Below are 16,694 nucleotides of genomic sequence, written 5' to 3'. Positions count from 1 at the left end.
ACGCTGTTCCCCTTCACCTTCATAATGTCTGTTCACCTTCCCTTGGCATCCCCTGCCACCCATAAATTGTTTCAGTGACTTCTATTTCAATGTTTGTCTGGTGGGAAATGAAAGAGTAAAGACTTTTGCACTATGAGAAATGTATTCATCTCTGGAAGAATATTTAAATAGCAGTTTATTGGGCATCAGCTGCATGTACAGCCAGTTGAGTTAATACTGCATATGTATATGTTAACATTGACTTCATGGAAATAGCGCTTTCTCTTTTACTTCCAAATTCATTAAGACTCTCACACACAGCTTGTGGTATGCTACCAGTGCACTCGCCATAACAACTACCGTAGGAACAATATCTGATTTGAAATGTGACGTTTTAGCTGCTTTAAATATGGCTGCTTCACCAAAAGTTACACTTTTGTTTGTTGAGTTTCAAAATATTTGTGATATTCTCCAGAAAATGTGAAATTGTGAAAGTTTAAAGTAAAAGCTTACCCTACTCTTCTACCTTCTTCAAAGTAGTAATCTCAAAAATTACTCAATTTCCCATTTTGATATCACAAATTGCAAAAACGTCCATGTTGGAAATAATAAAAATCTAGTCCTTCCATCCGGTCGTTAAGTCTGACGTCACTAGCCATGTCTGGGCCTAAACTCTGCTGCAGGTCCATATATCAAACGATCACTATGGCATTACTGAGAGTTGAAAAACTGTCTAAAGTCTTTCATCTTTAATAAAATAATCAGCGTTCTGCTCTACCAGGTGTAACAATTGAGTTTAACATCCAGGAATCCATGAAAACGGAATTTATGACATTTAACGGAGTTAGAAGTTAGCAGGGAGTTAGCTCGCTAGCTTCTATCTAAATACAATATAGCATGTCCTGACTGCGGGGTTTTGGAAACAAATTAAAACGTACAGCTCTGTTATCACTTCCAACATAAATGAAGACAGAAAACTAAACAGCAGTGACGTTTGTAGGGTTACTGAAGTTTGGCTAGCTGGTATATAATGATGTGCTACGTGACCGCTAGCGACACAGCTATGTTAGCATAATATAAACAAGCTAACTTTTTTTCCACTCAATAAAAGTTAACGTGAGTGTTCTCGGTGGTCAGGAACAAATGTAATCGCATTGCAGGATGCTGTAAAAGGACCAAACTTCAGCTAGGAGAACAACTGAGATAATCCATCCACAATATGAGGTTAGTCATTCATATACTGCTGCATGGGCTGGGCTGTAGTTACATCCTAAGGTTTTAAAAACTGAGCTTAAATAAATGATTAGCGGTAATAAAAGCCGAGGGAGGTCAACAGTGATCACTGACTGTTTTAGGAGCTTTTTGAGATTAAATAGAAGAAAATACATGTTAACAACACAAAAGCCATATTAAACGCAGACTACTTTAGGCCCGGAAGTAGGATTCGTCACGTCATCACTTAACGACCGGATTTCTAGTATTAAAACCAAATATTATTACAAAAGCGTGCCGTACTTGTCTTTTTGCTCATGCTAGATCTCTTTAAACATTCTTGATATGTATTGACCTGTGTGGCTTCCATACCTTCCTCAGATTTCCACTTTTTCTCAAGATCACATTCACATCTAAATCTCTACAGTATATCTGCTTTCACCTTTCATTTCATTACCTCGAGCCGAAGATGAATCGTGTTCCCTATCAGGCATCATCTCACACGACATTAAGTCATTCAGGTTTGTAGAAAATAGAGTTACAAAATATTATTTCACGTATTGCTGTTTTTGTCCCAACCTGCGGTGTGAGTCGGAGGACATATCTCCGGTTCAAGCCTCGATCGACGGCATAAGATGTCAGCATCGTCAGGAATCAGTTCTCAGACTTGATGCGGATGCATTCAGTTTGCATATCTGTTTAAATGTATGAGTGTGTGGCGGTTGTTTGCTTTGATGAAGATCAGAGAGGTGTGAGGTGATTCTCTTGTTGTCTCTTGAGCCCAGCCAGCTGTGGCGTTAGTAGCGTCACTTTCCAGATACAAAAGCGTCTTCTGTTGTTCTCATCAGACCAAGATAGTGCTCTGTCAAAATCACAGTCACTCCACTTACATCTGCAGTGACTGGTTGTGTGATAGATATCCAATCAGCAAAGTGATTAATTGTTTGTCTCGTTTATCAAACAACACCTGCTGGTGTCAAGTATGAAATTCTAAAATTTGCCTTTTTTTAAGAGTGAAAAAAGGAAGGTGTCACCTTGGGCAGCTTTCTGATGAAACAAATCTCCATTAGACATAAATATCCAAAATGTTCTTGCTGTTATCTGCATGCTGTATTATGGAAAATATAACCTAAACATTGTATTTCAAGCCCTGCCTAGTACACCTCAGTGCAGCTGTGACTGCTCTAATGAGGATAAGATGCAGTGTGTACAGGGGTCATCATCCTTTGGGCCCTGCTATTTGGAGACAAATTGTGCAGTTGCTGTGCCAGTAGCCCCAGGCCGAGTGCTCCGAGTATTTGGATGACTCACACCTCTGTTCCCAAGCTACTGTGTTAGAAATTGTACTGGACTTTTAGACCAACTAACATCCTACGCCGTCTGCACAGCGCTGTTGTTGACTGAGTGCTACAGGCATGAAGGCTGCTACGTCAACATATGAATCTGAGTTTGTTAACATGCACGTTTTTTCTTTTTTAAAACAATCATAGAAATAATTTAGATATCTCAATAGACATGATATCTCATACACATCACCACACCCCAAGAAAAGTGCAATACTTCAGAGCAAACTTGCACATTAGTTTGTACAGCTGACATTATTAGGTGTGTTTTACTGCTAGCTTTTATTACTTTTTTATTTAGTCTAAATGCTGCTACCAGGAAACTGCCTTTAATATCGTTGAACATCTGATGTTTAATGACAACAAAAGGATTCTGCTTCTAAATGAATTGGTATATTATATACTTTAAATAACAACACAACAAACTTACTGTTAGAACTTGACCGATTTATGTGCGGGCCGATATTGTCAGCCGATGTTAGCCATTTTTCTTGGTATTAGCATTTATAAGAGCCTTTTAAATGAAAACTAAAGAAAACTACAAGAAAACCCTTTAATCATGTTATGATTGTTGACGTTACAGACTTAGGGCTACATCCACACGTACCCGGTTATATTTGAAAACGCAGATTTTTCCGTGCGTTTGCAGCTTTCGTACACACGTAAACTGTGTTTTAAAAACTCCTGCCAGGGTGGAGATTTTCTTCACACATAAGACTCAGTTCTGCTTCTATGCACCATCTTTGTTTACTCTTTCCCACCCAGGCTTCTAGACTTCTGATTGGCCAACATTTCTACACGGTTAGGAATATATCGCTATATGCTTTGGTATGTTGCAGCGTTTTCCTTCGTTTTGGCTTTTACGTGTGGACGGGATTTTTTTTTAAAAACGAAAACGGAAAATCTCCGTTTTCAAAAATACCTGTGTACGTGTGGACGTAGCCTTAGTCATTGGAAGGCACTCTCCAACTTCCTTGTTAGCCACACACGTGTTTTTGAATGCCCCAAAAACACAATATCCAGCTGATCCGAGAAGAGCTTAAACAAGCAAATATAATAAATATCAGGGAAATCTTTTTTTTGGGTGTGTCTGAAAGGAAAGAAAATAGCCAGTGTATTGGAATATCAGTATTAGTATTGGTCTTAAATAATTCTGTATTGGTTAAAGCTCTTCTTACAACATTACTAGAAAGCAAATTAACCTCCTAGGACCTGGCGTCCACATATGTCGACATCACATTTTGGGTTGTCTAGACCAAAATGCTAAATTTTGCTCTACAACGGCCTGATATCCACTTACGAGGACGTTATACTGCCACTGTTCTATCGAAATTTAAAGCAAATGTCCTCATATACAGATCTCATTTTTTCTCAGAAACAAAAATGAGGTAAAAAATCAAAAATCATGTAATTCTTTGTTTTCGCATTCATCAGGTCCTGATCAGCCCAAATAGCAAAGAGAAATTAAAAATGCATGCTATTAAAGAGTCAGGATCTTAGGAGGTTAAATAGAATTAGGCTAATCCTTCATATATGATATACTTGACTGCAGTATATTAATCATAAATTAGCATACACAAACTTTATACATGCAAAATGTGTACCACTGTGCTCTACTAAGCATCCCTATCAAAGACTTAACTCCATTAGGATCCCCTACATTCTCATCACTCCACTGCTGCGTTCCCAGTGGCATTACATTCCCTCCCCCAAAAAGTGAATTATGAAAAAGACAAGAAAAATAAATAAATAACCAAGTTAACAATTTCTGAAAAAAGGCATATTCTTTAAGTACCCCGTACTTGTAATACATCTCTCCATGATTTCAGATTGAGTTATTATATCCTTTTCAGTGGCTGTTAACTGTTCTGATATTAACACAGCTCCTTTTTCTTGTCTAGTTGTGTAGGAGGGTATGCAGTTATTGAATGTTTAAGTGTTCAACGTATCCTTTCATCTAACTTGAATATACAGTTTGAAGCTGTTTTGTATGTATCTAGCAGTGACTATGTGTGCGCTGGTGTGTGTTAAATCAGCTAAACAGTCACTGGGTGCAGAGAGACAAGGAGAAGTGGGACTGGAGCAAATGTTAAGAGCTTACTATGACACATAGTTCACGTGAACATGTTGACCCGAGGCATCTCCTGTTCTGTCCACTTTCATTTCCTCCTGCTCCCCCACTCGAACCCTGCAGCTAGTATAAATACTTGGTTGAATCTTAAAAAAAAATTTCTTACATGAATACTTCCTGCACACTTTGTTTATATGCATGTGTGAAATCCTCAGCTGGTACTAAAATAGATTAGAGAAGATTTATGGCTGGGAGTATCCCCCTAGCCATGTACTGGGACTTCAGGAATGCTGTGCTACCGCTTGTAGACCCGGTACAGTGATCTTTTGTTGTTATACATATCCTTTTGATATTCTGTTTAATTAAGGGTAGAAATAAGTCACTTCACAGGTTAATTTTGTTTGGTTCCTACACATATTTATAGTCTGGTTCTTGTTCTAATCTTTTTTCAGTACCAAAGAAATAGATTTTTGGTCGTAAAACATCAAGATTTTTTTTTAAATACCTGTATTTGGTGTTTTTCGGAAAGTTAGAGTGGAAGACTCTCGTTGCAGTAAAGTAAAACTGGAATGTTTTAAATGGTTGGGTCATTAATTGGACTTCACCAGGGGAAAACCCCCCCAAAACAAACCAGGCAGACCCTGAATTATCTGGAAGAGAACTGTTGTGTCAGAGCTACACCTGAGGGCAAGCTCAGGGGACAACTTAAATGGAGGGAACTCGTGGCCTTGTGGCCTGCTAGAGGGTGAAGACATTAGGAAAGATGAAGAAGGTGAAGACTCTATTTCTGTACATTAAATATGACTGAAAATGCTTGCTTAACATAGAGACAGAAAGCAGCAGAAAACAGCTACCCTGTCTTAAACCAAGCCTAGCAGTAACGCTAAATGTCACTAATTTAAATTTAATTTATTCTTTCTCTAAAAAAAAAACATGTTACCTTTTTATAGGGGTTTATGCCATCGGATGTTGGGATTATGAGCGAGTTCTGGCAGATATTGTGTAGCTGTGCTCAGCTAAGCCAATCGATGTCTAGTGGTAGCTTCATTTTTAAGAAACGGATCCGAGATGTGTCACCTATTTTCTAACCTGTGGCAAGAAGATGAATGAGAGCACGTCTCCAAAAAAAGTAAATCTGTTCCAATAATATAACAATTACCATTTCATGGCTGCCTCTGCTGATTTTGGTCTCTTTCAGGAGGCTACAGTTTTGATGAGGAAGCAGCTCTCTATGCAGAATTAGTATAGCTAAGCCAGGACTGATGTCTGGAACGTGATCCTATGCTGGAAAAATATGTAGCTGTCATGAATGCTTACATAAAGAATCACACAAAATGACGCTATAGTAGACACACACATACACACATACAACACGCGTGGTCTGTTGAGGTCACATCAGGCCACATAAGAAATCAGCAGGCTGCGAATAGGCTATTCAAGCCATGTTGCCGCAGAGGCACTGCCATGCTGACTGCGCCTCTGCAGCCTGAGAGATTGTCACCCATGATGACACCAGATGTTCAGGACTTCACTGTGTGGGCATGTGTCAGTGTTGGAGTTAAGCTGTTGAATAGGTATGCTCGATGATTTTTTTGTGCTTTCATTTCTAAATGCATAATATCTGAAATTATACCGTCCTATGAGTTCAGTTACTGCTATATTCTCTGCGTGTGAATGAGGAAATGTGGGTGTGTCAGCGCCGAGGAGATGCTTTTAAATTCAATGAGGTGTTACCTTTACAAGTGCTTAAATACCCCCTCACTCCTGTGTTCATTATACACGCAAAGACAATTGCTTTACAGTGCACGTGCGCATGCATGCAACATATGTATTGTAATAGGCCATTTTCTTTAATGCGCTAAAGGCATTGCTGGGTAGGGAGAATGTTTGATATACAGAGAAGGATTTGGTGCAGTAAGGCTTTATAACAGATGACTGGCTGAAGGTATCGGGGTGGGGGGGATTGCAAGATTTTATGACGTTCTGAACAAGCATTATATTTGCCACGGGGTATTTAGTTTTACTCTTGCTGTTGGTTCTGCGTGTGTGTGTGTGTGCGCGTGTCTGTCTGTGTGACATATAAAACCTTCACTTAGTTTTTGAAAGACAAGAATGTGATAAATGCGAACATACTATGAGAATACAAGCATACTCTGCGCACACAAGCATATATTGAGACAAATACAGTGGCATACATGCACAGTATAGCATCTCACCATTCCGTGTATCTGTGTGTGTGTGTGTGTGCATGTGTGTGTTTGCTTGTGGATGATTTTTGGGAGCCTGCTCGCGCTCTGCCCATCCTGCCTCTGTTGCTATGGTGATTCCTTTATCTCCAAACCTGAATGTGTTGGGGTTTTTTGTGAACTTTGTAAATATGTTCACTTCTGGTTTATTTACTGTACGACAACAGGTTTTAACAAAATAGATTTGCTGTGAAGTCTCAAGGGAAGCACAGAGAACATTATATATAAAAACCCTAAAACCCCAAGTAAACCATGTGGGACGGAGGGGAACTTGCAGTTTGTAGTTTGGCAACAGAGTACTATTTTGCTGTGGCATTGAGGGGGATTGTTTACAGATGGGGTAGATGTTAAGATGTGTCTTAATTGCACTGACACACAAATGTGTGCGCGGGTGTGGACTGCTGTTCGCTGAGACACAGGCAGTGAAGGGGGGATTAGATAAATCAACAACTCTGGCTGCAGCAGAGCTTAGGTAATAAGGCTCCAGCACTAACGGGCTAAATATAGAGATGACTGAATGACTGCTTGCCTGCCCACTAACTGCTACCTTCTAACACACACACACACACACACACACACACACACACACACACACACACACACACACACACACACACACACACATTGTTGTCTATTCTTCTTCCCTTCTATTGCCCTTTGGTTATATTCATAGATTCATGGAAATATGCTAAGCTAAATCGAATGAGCAGAGTTAACATTCATCCCTTGCTAATTGATTTCCATCCAAAATATGTTCCCAGTGAAATATGTACATCTTTTTTACATTTTTGATATTGTCATCAGCGTGTCCTCCGCTGTCACAAATATGCAAAGGCATAGGTCAAAACAACGACTTTGCCTTGCCTCATTTTTGCATTACTTACATTTGGCTGCAGCTCCTTCCTCTCCTTCTCTTTGTCAGGCATCCCTGCCCTTGTTTCACGGTGCTGGGGATATGTTTCAGGCTCCAAGAGTCACCACTTTTTTCAGCAGTGACCTTGCCTGGCAATCCTCTGTCCACATCATCTCTTTAAGGCAGGGCAGGTTAGGTACATTTGGCTCCCATGTGGCTCACAGAAAGAGGAGTTTTGACATAAGACTGTCTGGAGGGTAAAGCACAGACAGCAGGGGGAGAGGAGAGGCTGTCGAGCACTTTTTGCCCTATCTTCTCCACTGACATGCAAATGGACACACATATCAGCACGTGGATGCACATACACATAGCCACTGGGGACTTCCTGGCCTGACAGAGTCATCCATCACAACCTTCAGGAAGCTTATTTCTTTGTACGGCCTTTTAGAGCCTTGGAATGATTGACAGCTCTGTCCTCCCAGCAGACCTCTTCGACAAGTCCAAAGACACTCGGTCTTCATCTTAACCCTCACTAGGGGTTAAGATGAGGGCTATGACCATGTCATATTAGTAAATCTTACATGATGCCTGTCTTCTCCATCCTGGCTTAAAGGGGAAAAAAAACTGTCTGTCTTTTTGATCTTTCTTACAAGGTCCTCTAAGGCTCATCCTGGACCAGTTGTTCACATAAGTGATAACCCCATGGATGAAGGAAAGGTAAGAATCAGCGGCTTTCTGCACCCAATCGCAATATCTTGCAAAGCTTACATTGGTCAAAAGTCTGTGAAAAGGCTTGAATTACCCCACAATTCTTTATATTTTTCTAAGAAATTGGATAAATGTGCAGCGAGTTATTAAAACATGGAAACATACAGGGATTGCACAGTATATAAAGTATATAAAGCAAACAGATTATAAAATTTTAACAAGCTTGAAAGTCAATATTTAATGTGACTACCTTTATTCTTTAACACTACCTGAACTCTATTAGGCAACACTTCTTGTAATTTATTTGAGTAACTTTTAGGAATAGTTCTCCAGGCTTCCTAAAGGACTCCGTTAACATGATCCCACAGTACTTTAACAATGTCCAGGTCCAGACTTTGTTGAGGCCATGACTGATAATGTTCCGTGGTTGATTCCACCTGGATTTAATCTGTCCAGGTATGTTTTTACTACATTGGCAGTGCGTTTGGGATCATTGCCATGTTGAAATTTGCCAATCAGACACTTTCCAGATGATATTGCATGGTGGATCAACATCTGAGGGTACTTTTCAGCGTACTGATGATAATTTGCACCAGAGTTTTTAAATTGGTATTGATCTCACCATAAGACCTATTGCCTCTAATTTTCAGGCCAGTTCTTGTGTAAACTGGCACATCTCGGCCCTTTCTTCCTGTTTCCTATCCTTAAGAATGCCTCATTGAAAGCCAATGAGTGAAAAAGCAGTCAGTGCACAATGAAAAACTTTGAAAGAGCTTCAGAAAGCCAGGAAAATTACAGCTTAAGCCCACTTTTAAAAATAATTTACAGGAAGTCTGGCACCTCGGATGCAAAATATGAAGAAACAAGGGGTGAGTCAAGAGAAAGCATTACTTAGTTTTTTAGTGTAGCCCCATTTAGAGTATAGTTTAATTTGAATGCAGGTTGTGCTGACCACTTTGACCACTCTTCAGATATGTATCAGCATGCCTTTTAAACAGCGTGTGATAAGTATATAAGGATATAAGTTGACAAGACAGCACCCATGAGGTGCTGGAGGACAACTACTGTATATATTTGTTTTGGTTATTTTAATTGATGAGAGGAATTTGACACAAATGCAGATGATTTTTGATGATTTTTGAGACTGAGTGCGGGAAGTATTTTTCTGTGAATAAGCTCAGATTTTTTTTAAAGCATCATGTTCTTTTTCTACAGCTCTTTTTGTATTATCTGATATCATTTTTTGTGAAGTAGGGTGGGCAGGTTTTTTTTCCTAAGCCGCTGTAGTCTTCTTACACCTGACTTCCTTTCACGCTGTGCTTGAATGTCAAACGTATTACTTCTTTTTCTGCCCATCATGGGGTCTTTTCTATCCCCCTGTCTGTCATCTCTCCTACCTATCTCACTGACTGCCTGTCGCTCTTCCTCTCCAGCTTATAATTGGATTTGAGTCTGGGATCGTGGTCCTGTGGGATCTCAAATCAAAGAAGGCAGACTATCGCTACACATATGATGAGGTAGGCAAATATCCCAGATTTCTTTTCTTCTCTAATAGATTTCCAGCATTCATTTGACTTCCATTTTAAGAAAATGTAATACGAGGACTGGAAGTGAAATCACATATTCTGAACTGAATTGCATACATTTTTGTGAATGTGTGTATTGGTCTGTGTGTGTGTGTGTCTACCTGAGTTTGAAATACTTTACTACAGCTGTGTTTCCTTTCTCTTGTCTGTGCTTTAAACCACACAATGGAGGACAAAAAGAGTGCTGGCAGGGTGATAAAATAAGAAAGATAAAACTTTCTAGTCTCTGCTTCACCTCAATAAGAAAGGGGGGCTGTCAGGTTTGACTTCATAGTAGGATGAAGCCAGAATTTGCTTAATAAGAGAATAACTTTTAAATAAGCCATCACTAACTAGATTTGTGTTGTCAAGCTAAAGACAAAGTATTTCCTCTTTATCCCTCACACACTGTTCATATTTTATGTCTTCACAGCATGGTCTGGGTCCATTTTGACACAGGCCAAGAATTCTCTCATTATAAGTGTCTAAATCAAGTTTTGATCTACAGGTTTATTTGGAAATTTAGACTTAAAAATGGACAATTAATGGATAATTAAACCTTAATTACTACTGTTTTTTGAGAAAATATCTACTCTTATGCAGTACTATGTCCTGCTTTACATAAATCATGGAAAACACGTGTAACCTCTGTAAATGTTAAACTCTGTTCTCACTGCTGTATCATAAACAAAACACCCAGTCCCTCTTTTGATTTCTGTTTTAATCTCAGATTATTTTGTTACGTTGTGGGAGCTCCTAGATGCAAATGTAATGTACTCACATTCACGTAGAGCTTTTATAGTTTTACTAACCACCTGAGATATGCATCCATGCAGCACTTTAGTCCATATACTTCAAGTAGAGCTGGGCGATAGAACGATAACGATATGTATCGCGATATAACTTTTACTCGATAGAGAAATTAAGCTATCGCGATAGACCTCGCCGCTCTTGTCCTCAAAAAAAAAAAAAAGTCAGCCAATCCAAATTAAGTAGCGCAGAGCCAAACCAATCACAGCCGCAGCGTCACGTCGCGTGACTTGTTACGTACAGCACAAGTGCCAAGCCGCACGTGTGTTTGTTTGGGAAGCAGCCAGCGGGTAATGGAGCCGGCGCGTAATGGAGGAAATGAGTGTGCCGACTAGAAAAATCAACCGAGCGTGACCGAAGAGAAAACAGATGATGGTTCCAATGCCGGAGAGATTGTCAAACGGAAGAGCCATAGAAGTTCCGTAGTGTGAAGGTATTTCGGCTATTTCAAGTCTGACAAAAAACAGAGTAGCGTGCACTGTAAATTGTGCCGAAAGCAAGTCTGGAAATACAATAAACTGGTGCATGCGTCACACTGTGCGCCACGTTATTGTTTCGGTGAAATGAATTTCTACAATACTGTTACTGTTAATTCTACTCTCTGCAGTGTTTAAATGCTTACATATACACACAGTTACTGTCCGTCCACACATACGACTCGGTTCTGCTTCTATGCCCCAGCTTTGTTTACTTTTTCCCCACCGAGGCTTCTAGACTTCTGATTGGCCAACATTTCGGTACGGTTAGGAATCTAGCGCCACCTGCTGCTTTGGCATGTTCATAGCAGCGTTTTCCTTCATTTCTGCCTTTATGTGTGGACGGGATTATTTTTTAAAACGGAAACGGAAAATCTCCGTTTTCAAAAATACCCGTGTACGTGTGGACGTAGCCTCAGTCTCTGACTGGAAGCGCTAATTCGTCATTCGGCTTTTGTCAGACTAAAGTAACTGTTAAAACTGTTTGAAAAGCTCAGCTATACAACAAGGAGAGATTGAGAATTTCCTTTTAGTTCTCAGTTTGATATTGACAAAAGTTAGTCAGTTTTGTCTGTTCTTCTGTAAAACAAACTAAGATTTATTTTTAGAATTAATATTTTGTTTCTAAGTGGAATTGACAATTTAGTCTGTTTTGTTTGTTCTATTTTGAAACTTAAACGCTTTAGCGGCTGCCTTTTGTGTAGTTTGCAATATTTGCCTTTATTTATCTGAAAAAGTCTCATGTTCCTTAAGTACATCTACCCTGTTGAACTTATTATGGGAAATAAATATTTAAATAAAAACAAGCTGCTGATTATTTCACATTTTACTTGTGAGCAACGGCACATTTAAATCTTAATATAGTTATTTGGCTTATATCGTGATAGATATCGTTATCGCCTGAAATGAAAAAAACATATCGTGATATGAAAAAATCTCATATCGCCCAGCTCTAACTTCAAACTGAACCTTCTTGCTGTGAGGTGAGAGTGATAACCACTGCATCACTCTGTTATAGATCTCAAGTGTCCAGGAACCATCTCTCAAGAAATTCTCTAACCTCTGCCTGACCCCTTATGTACACCGTATTCTGTTCTGTTTCGCTGTTTCAAGGTTTGCCCATTATCCTTCAAAGACCAGCAGGTGCCCGTCTCAGCAGGAGCTCAGGCTAACACAGACAGTTCTTGTTACAGTGTCAAAATCCCCCTTAGATTCTGTCACCACTGTCCCGTAAGAAAATACAATTTCAAGATTTCCTAAAACCACCATTTCCCTTGGTATTACTCACACTGGTGGCTCTAAAATCCATTTAAAATAGATACAGGTTCAGTTTGACCCAGAACAGCCTAAATGTACAAGGTAACAGTACAAAATGTTAAAATATTTTCACTTTTCATTTGTATTCTGGGTCAATTTAGGATATTTTTTGCTGCTGTCAAATATCAAAACGGGCCAAATTTCACCCAAACAGTATGAGAGGGTGTAAAATTACAAATGAAGTGCTGGCACGGGCTGATATTTAGGAATTTTAAGTATGTAAAACTTTAGTAGTTTCTAAAAGCTTTAAAAGCATTTCTGGGTAGCACTGCAGAAGATGTGTTGTGTCATTTACAAAGAAGAAGACTTTGTTAAATACATATTTTACCACGGTTATGATTCACACAGTAGAGTGCCATGTGCTCATGTCTGATTGTAAAGCAGCACAGTGGTTTTCTTGTATAAAAACAGATACACTTTTTTTTAAATAATGGATTATTTGGCTTTATAAGGTAACAGTGTATTTCTGTGGTGTCAGAGCTGCTTCGACTCTCTCTGGACCTAGCATTTATCTGACTGAGATTGGGTCTTGCAAGTTAAACAGCATTGTAATGAAATCTTGTTTTAAACTAAGATTTAGACTCATGTTCACTGCTTTCATCTTATAAGCAGTACATGACTAATAACGCTGATATTAGCCATGCACTGTATCACTTACTCTGCTTTCTAAACTCTATTAATTTATTGATTTGCAATTAAAAACCCCCCACAAATTCTACTAATGTATGAGTTAAATTTGACTAATTTAATGCTATTAGTCGGTAAAAGAAATATCTGCCTTTTTACATCAAACCTAGCTGTTCCCCTTCAATCTGATTATAGTCTGAACTCCTACAGTCCATGATTTAGACTTCCTGGTAGGAGCGAAACATCTCTATGAATAGGACCTCTCATTCATAACTTTGTTACTGAGGCTTAAGCCAGCTGAATGGCTGTAAGAACACACATAGACACACATGCTGACTCAGCATGTACACGGCCATGCAGCTGTGTCTGCGGCCTTACAAAGGGCTAGTCTGTTTAAGATAATGAGATTATCGTATCACTCACGTAGATGCTCACCTTGTTGGCAGTCTGTAAGATACAAATACAAAAAAAAAAAGAGGTGGAGATTTTGTATGTTCAGTATGTATGAAGCTCTCCTTCTTACTCTGTCTGCCTCTCTGCCTTTGCTCTCCCTACATCCTTTTCTCAGATAAGCTAATATCCTCCCACTGCTCCTGGGCATTACAGATCCTAGTATTGAATCTCCCAGAGGAGCTCATCTCCTCTCTCCAAACCCTCGCAGATACACCTCCCCAGGGACTGGGGGGGTTAGATTGGGTGGGAACTGAGGGACAGGGTATTGAGCTAGAGGTTGGGCGGGGTGTTATGTCTTGCTTCAATGTAATTTTTCACTGGCTGACTTAAAAAAAGGGCCTGCAACATGCAACTGTTCTTTCATCTCATTTGATATGTGGTGAAGTTACTCCCCTGGCTACTAAATCTAAATGTTTTCCAGGGTCAGGTATCTTTAAAATGGACTTCACTGCAGTTAATTTCTTTTTATTTTCTGTCTATATTTTAAAGCATATTTCTTATAATATGCTTTAAAATGCCACCCACTGTAACCTTAATAATAAGCATAAATAGAATTAGCATCCATTTGTTAACCTCAATATAAATGAAACTATTAACATTAATTGTAAGCCACTGATAATGCATGGATTTGCAGGCGATGTTATATTCGCTGGCTGTGATTTACTGGCATCATGACTCTATGCAAACTCCACATAGCTTCTTCAAACAATACTGTGAAGTAACTCTTTTCCAGCTCTCACATCCTCTCCAAGCTATAGTCTTCCTGCCGCGCGTGCTTTTTTTTTCCTCCAGCGTGCTTTCATTCAAACCCTATTTGCCTAGAAGCTTCCTGCCAAGTATCAAAGTTGTCGACTGAAATGAACAAGGAAGCTTTTCGTCTTCTCCTTTTCAACAGCAGAGTAAGCCAGCAGACCGCGCGGTGATGGATTCAGACTTTAGAAAATGCACAGACATCTTAAAGCGTATTTTACTCTTGATGGAAATTTGCGAATGTTTAAACAGCTGAAAGGCAGTCTGTGGTCTTTGATTTCAAAAGATCGAGATAATGAGCAATGCCACTTCCTGTTTTCCTGCCACATTTTTTAACATGTCTTGCAAGCGTTTTTGTATAATTTGTGCAAGTAGAGGAAATGAAATTCTTTCTGTTAAAAAAAAATATATGAAGGCAGCATTTGGAAATTACAGATGCTGACAAACTGAAGAACAGTTAGCAAATTAGCAAACTTATCCTGTACCGCAAAGAAAAAACTTTGACACTTTCCAGCAGAGTTCAGGCAAACAAAGGCAATAAAACTTGTTTTTACAAGCTCCTAAAGAGCTGAGAGAGCACGCCTTCAACTCTGTGTCTTTCAGTGGATTGTCTATTATTAGCTGTGGATCAGCAGTATGGGTTTCCAGTGAGTGCTAGCCAGAGAGCATCTGTCACTGTGACCCTGCCTCGCTCTTCTCCATCTGACTCAAAACCTGATGAATGGTTAATATTGCAGCCAAATCTGAGTTAGTTCTTCCCTCCGCCCTCTGTGTTTGTGTCCTGGTGGCGCACACTGAATGCATGGATGGAATTTGTAATCCTTTTTTCCCCTTCAGTAAGCCTATTGTTTAATTGCACTAATTTAGACAGCCTTCTTCCACTGTGTGCAGAAAGGAATGAAGGAAAGGAGCTTTTAAGAAAGATGAACATTCCTTTCTGCACGCATACATGTGCATTTACAGTAAAAAAAATTAGTAGTATTTTGGTGTATAGATGCCATACAGTGTTATATAGTAGGGAGCACAGCACCTGCTATTATTCACAAGAATTTAGCGTAGAATTCAAGTAAACATCTTTAGTATCCCTGGAAAAAAAACATTACTTTTGCAGCTTGCAGTTTATTTTTATTGATTTCAACTTCGGAGTGCATCTGGCAGTCAGTCTCTATAGCTGCAAAGGCACGACCTGTTCAGGCTTTTGTCACAGATGTCCAGCCAAAGCTGCACAGATAAGGCACTCTATTTTCCCTATTACCCTTCCTTTTGTTCTCCCCATTCCTCTTTTCCTTTCTATTTCTTTTCACAAATGGACAAATAAGAAATTGGTTACTTTGACTGCGACTACGATAACCAGGACGCGCAAACACAAAGCGCACCCAAACTTAGCACCTACGCCACGATCTGAAGAAAAGTCCACAAACACAAGAGAAAAACTTGGGGGACAAAATATTTGCAGGGATTTGTGCAGGAGCAGGTCATAATTCTCGCAGCTACTAATAAAGGGCAACAATAACAATAAAATTGGAAAACATATTCCCCTCAACCACGAAGCATTAATTATTTGAATTTAAATAAAACATAACAATAACCTGCTCCAGTTGTGGACAAATTTGCATTGTTAACATATTTTATTCCAGCATTCATTTTGTAAACAGCCTGCCAGTATTTTTAATACTGTTGAATCAGACCGGCACTGTTCTAACCGGATGGGTGAGATTCTCGACAAGAAAAAAAAAAATCCACCTGGCAGATAAGACTTCCACACATTTCCTGCAGCATTCTCTGTGATGGGCAGCTCCGCTATCTTAATTTAATGCGTCCTCTCGCAGTGAATCCCTCCCATCTGCTTATCCCTTAAGATTAAAAACAAATGCTACAAAATGATCTGCAAACTATCTGACACAAGTGTGGCTTCATTAGGAAGTGTTTTCTTTCCCCCTAAGACCTGTTGAGATTTCAGACAGACAACTTAACTGTACAGAGCTCATGGGTGATTTGGCAAGGCTTGCATAATACCCATTAGTGGTGAGAGTATCACTCTTTACATGATGGTCAGTCTCTTAGGGAGTCCATCCATCAGGATAAAGTGGATGCAAATGCATAAGTGTAATGTCGTAACAAGACTTCCCATGCATTTGGTTTGCTGGTGAATTTGGTTTTCTAATGCTTATTCCCACCCTGAAGTTGTTTTAGAGATGTTTACGAGCTGCTGTTTATAACACGTGAGTCACATAATCATCCCAGCTGTGAGGTTTCAGGGTGGTATCCCAACCATTTGGATGAG

General features: G+C 39.4%; 1 protein-coding gene across 3 annotated transcripts in view; it reads left to right on the top strand.

Annotated features, from left to right (window-relative positions):
• Window positions 1-16,694, top strand: part of stxbp5a (syntaxin binding protein 5a (tomosyn)) — a 105,065-nt gene that overhangs the window by 53,123 nt on the left and 35,248 nt on the right. For all 3 annotated transcript variants that reach the window (XM_080882167.1, XM_080882166.1, XM_080882165.1), the window contains exons 7-8: window positions 8,358-8,421; window positions 9,846-9,929. In XM_080882167.1, the coding sequence (XP_080738293.1) occupies window positions 8,358-8,421; window positions 9,846-9,929 (148 nt within the window). The remainder of the gene's footprint in view (window positions 1-8,357; window positions 8,422-9,845; window positions 9,930-16,694) is intronic.

The sequence above is a fragment of the Rhamphochromis sp. 'chilingali' genome (genome assembly GCF_963969265.1).
Source record: "Rhamphochromis sp. 'chilingali' genome assembly, chromosome: 5".
Classification (NCBI taxonomy): Eukaryota; Metazoa; Chordata; class Actinopteri; order Cichliformes; family Cichlidae; genus Rhamphochromis; species Rhamphochromis sp. 'chilingali'.
Note: the sequence above shows the minus strand (reverse complement) of the source record. Positions and strands in the feature narration are given on the sequence as shown.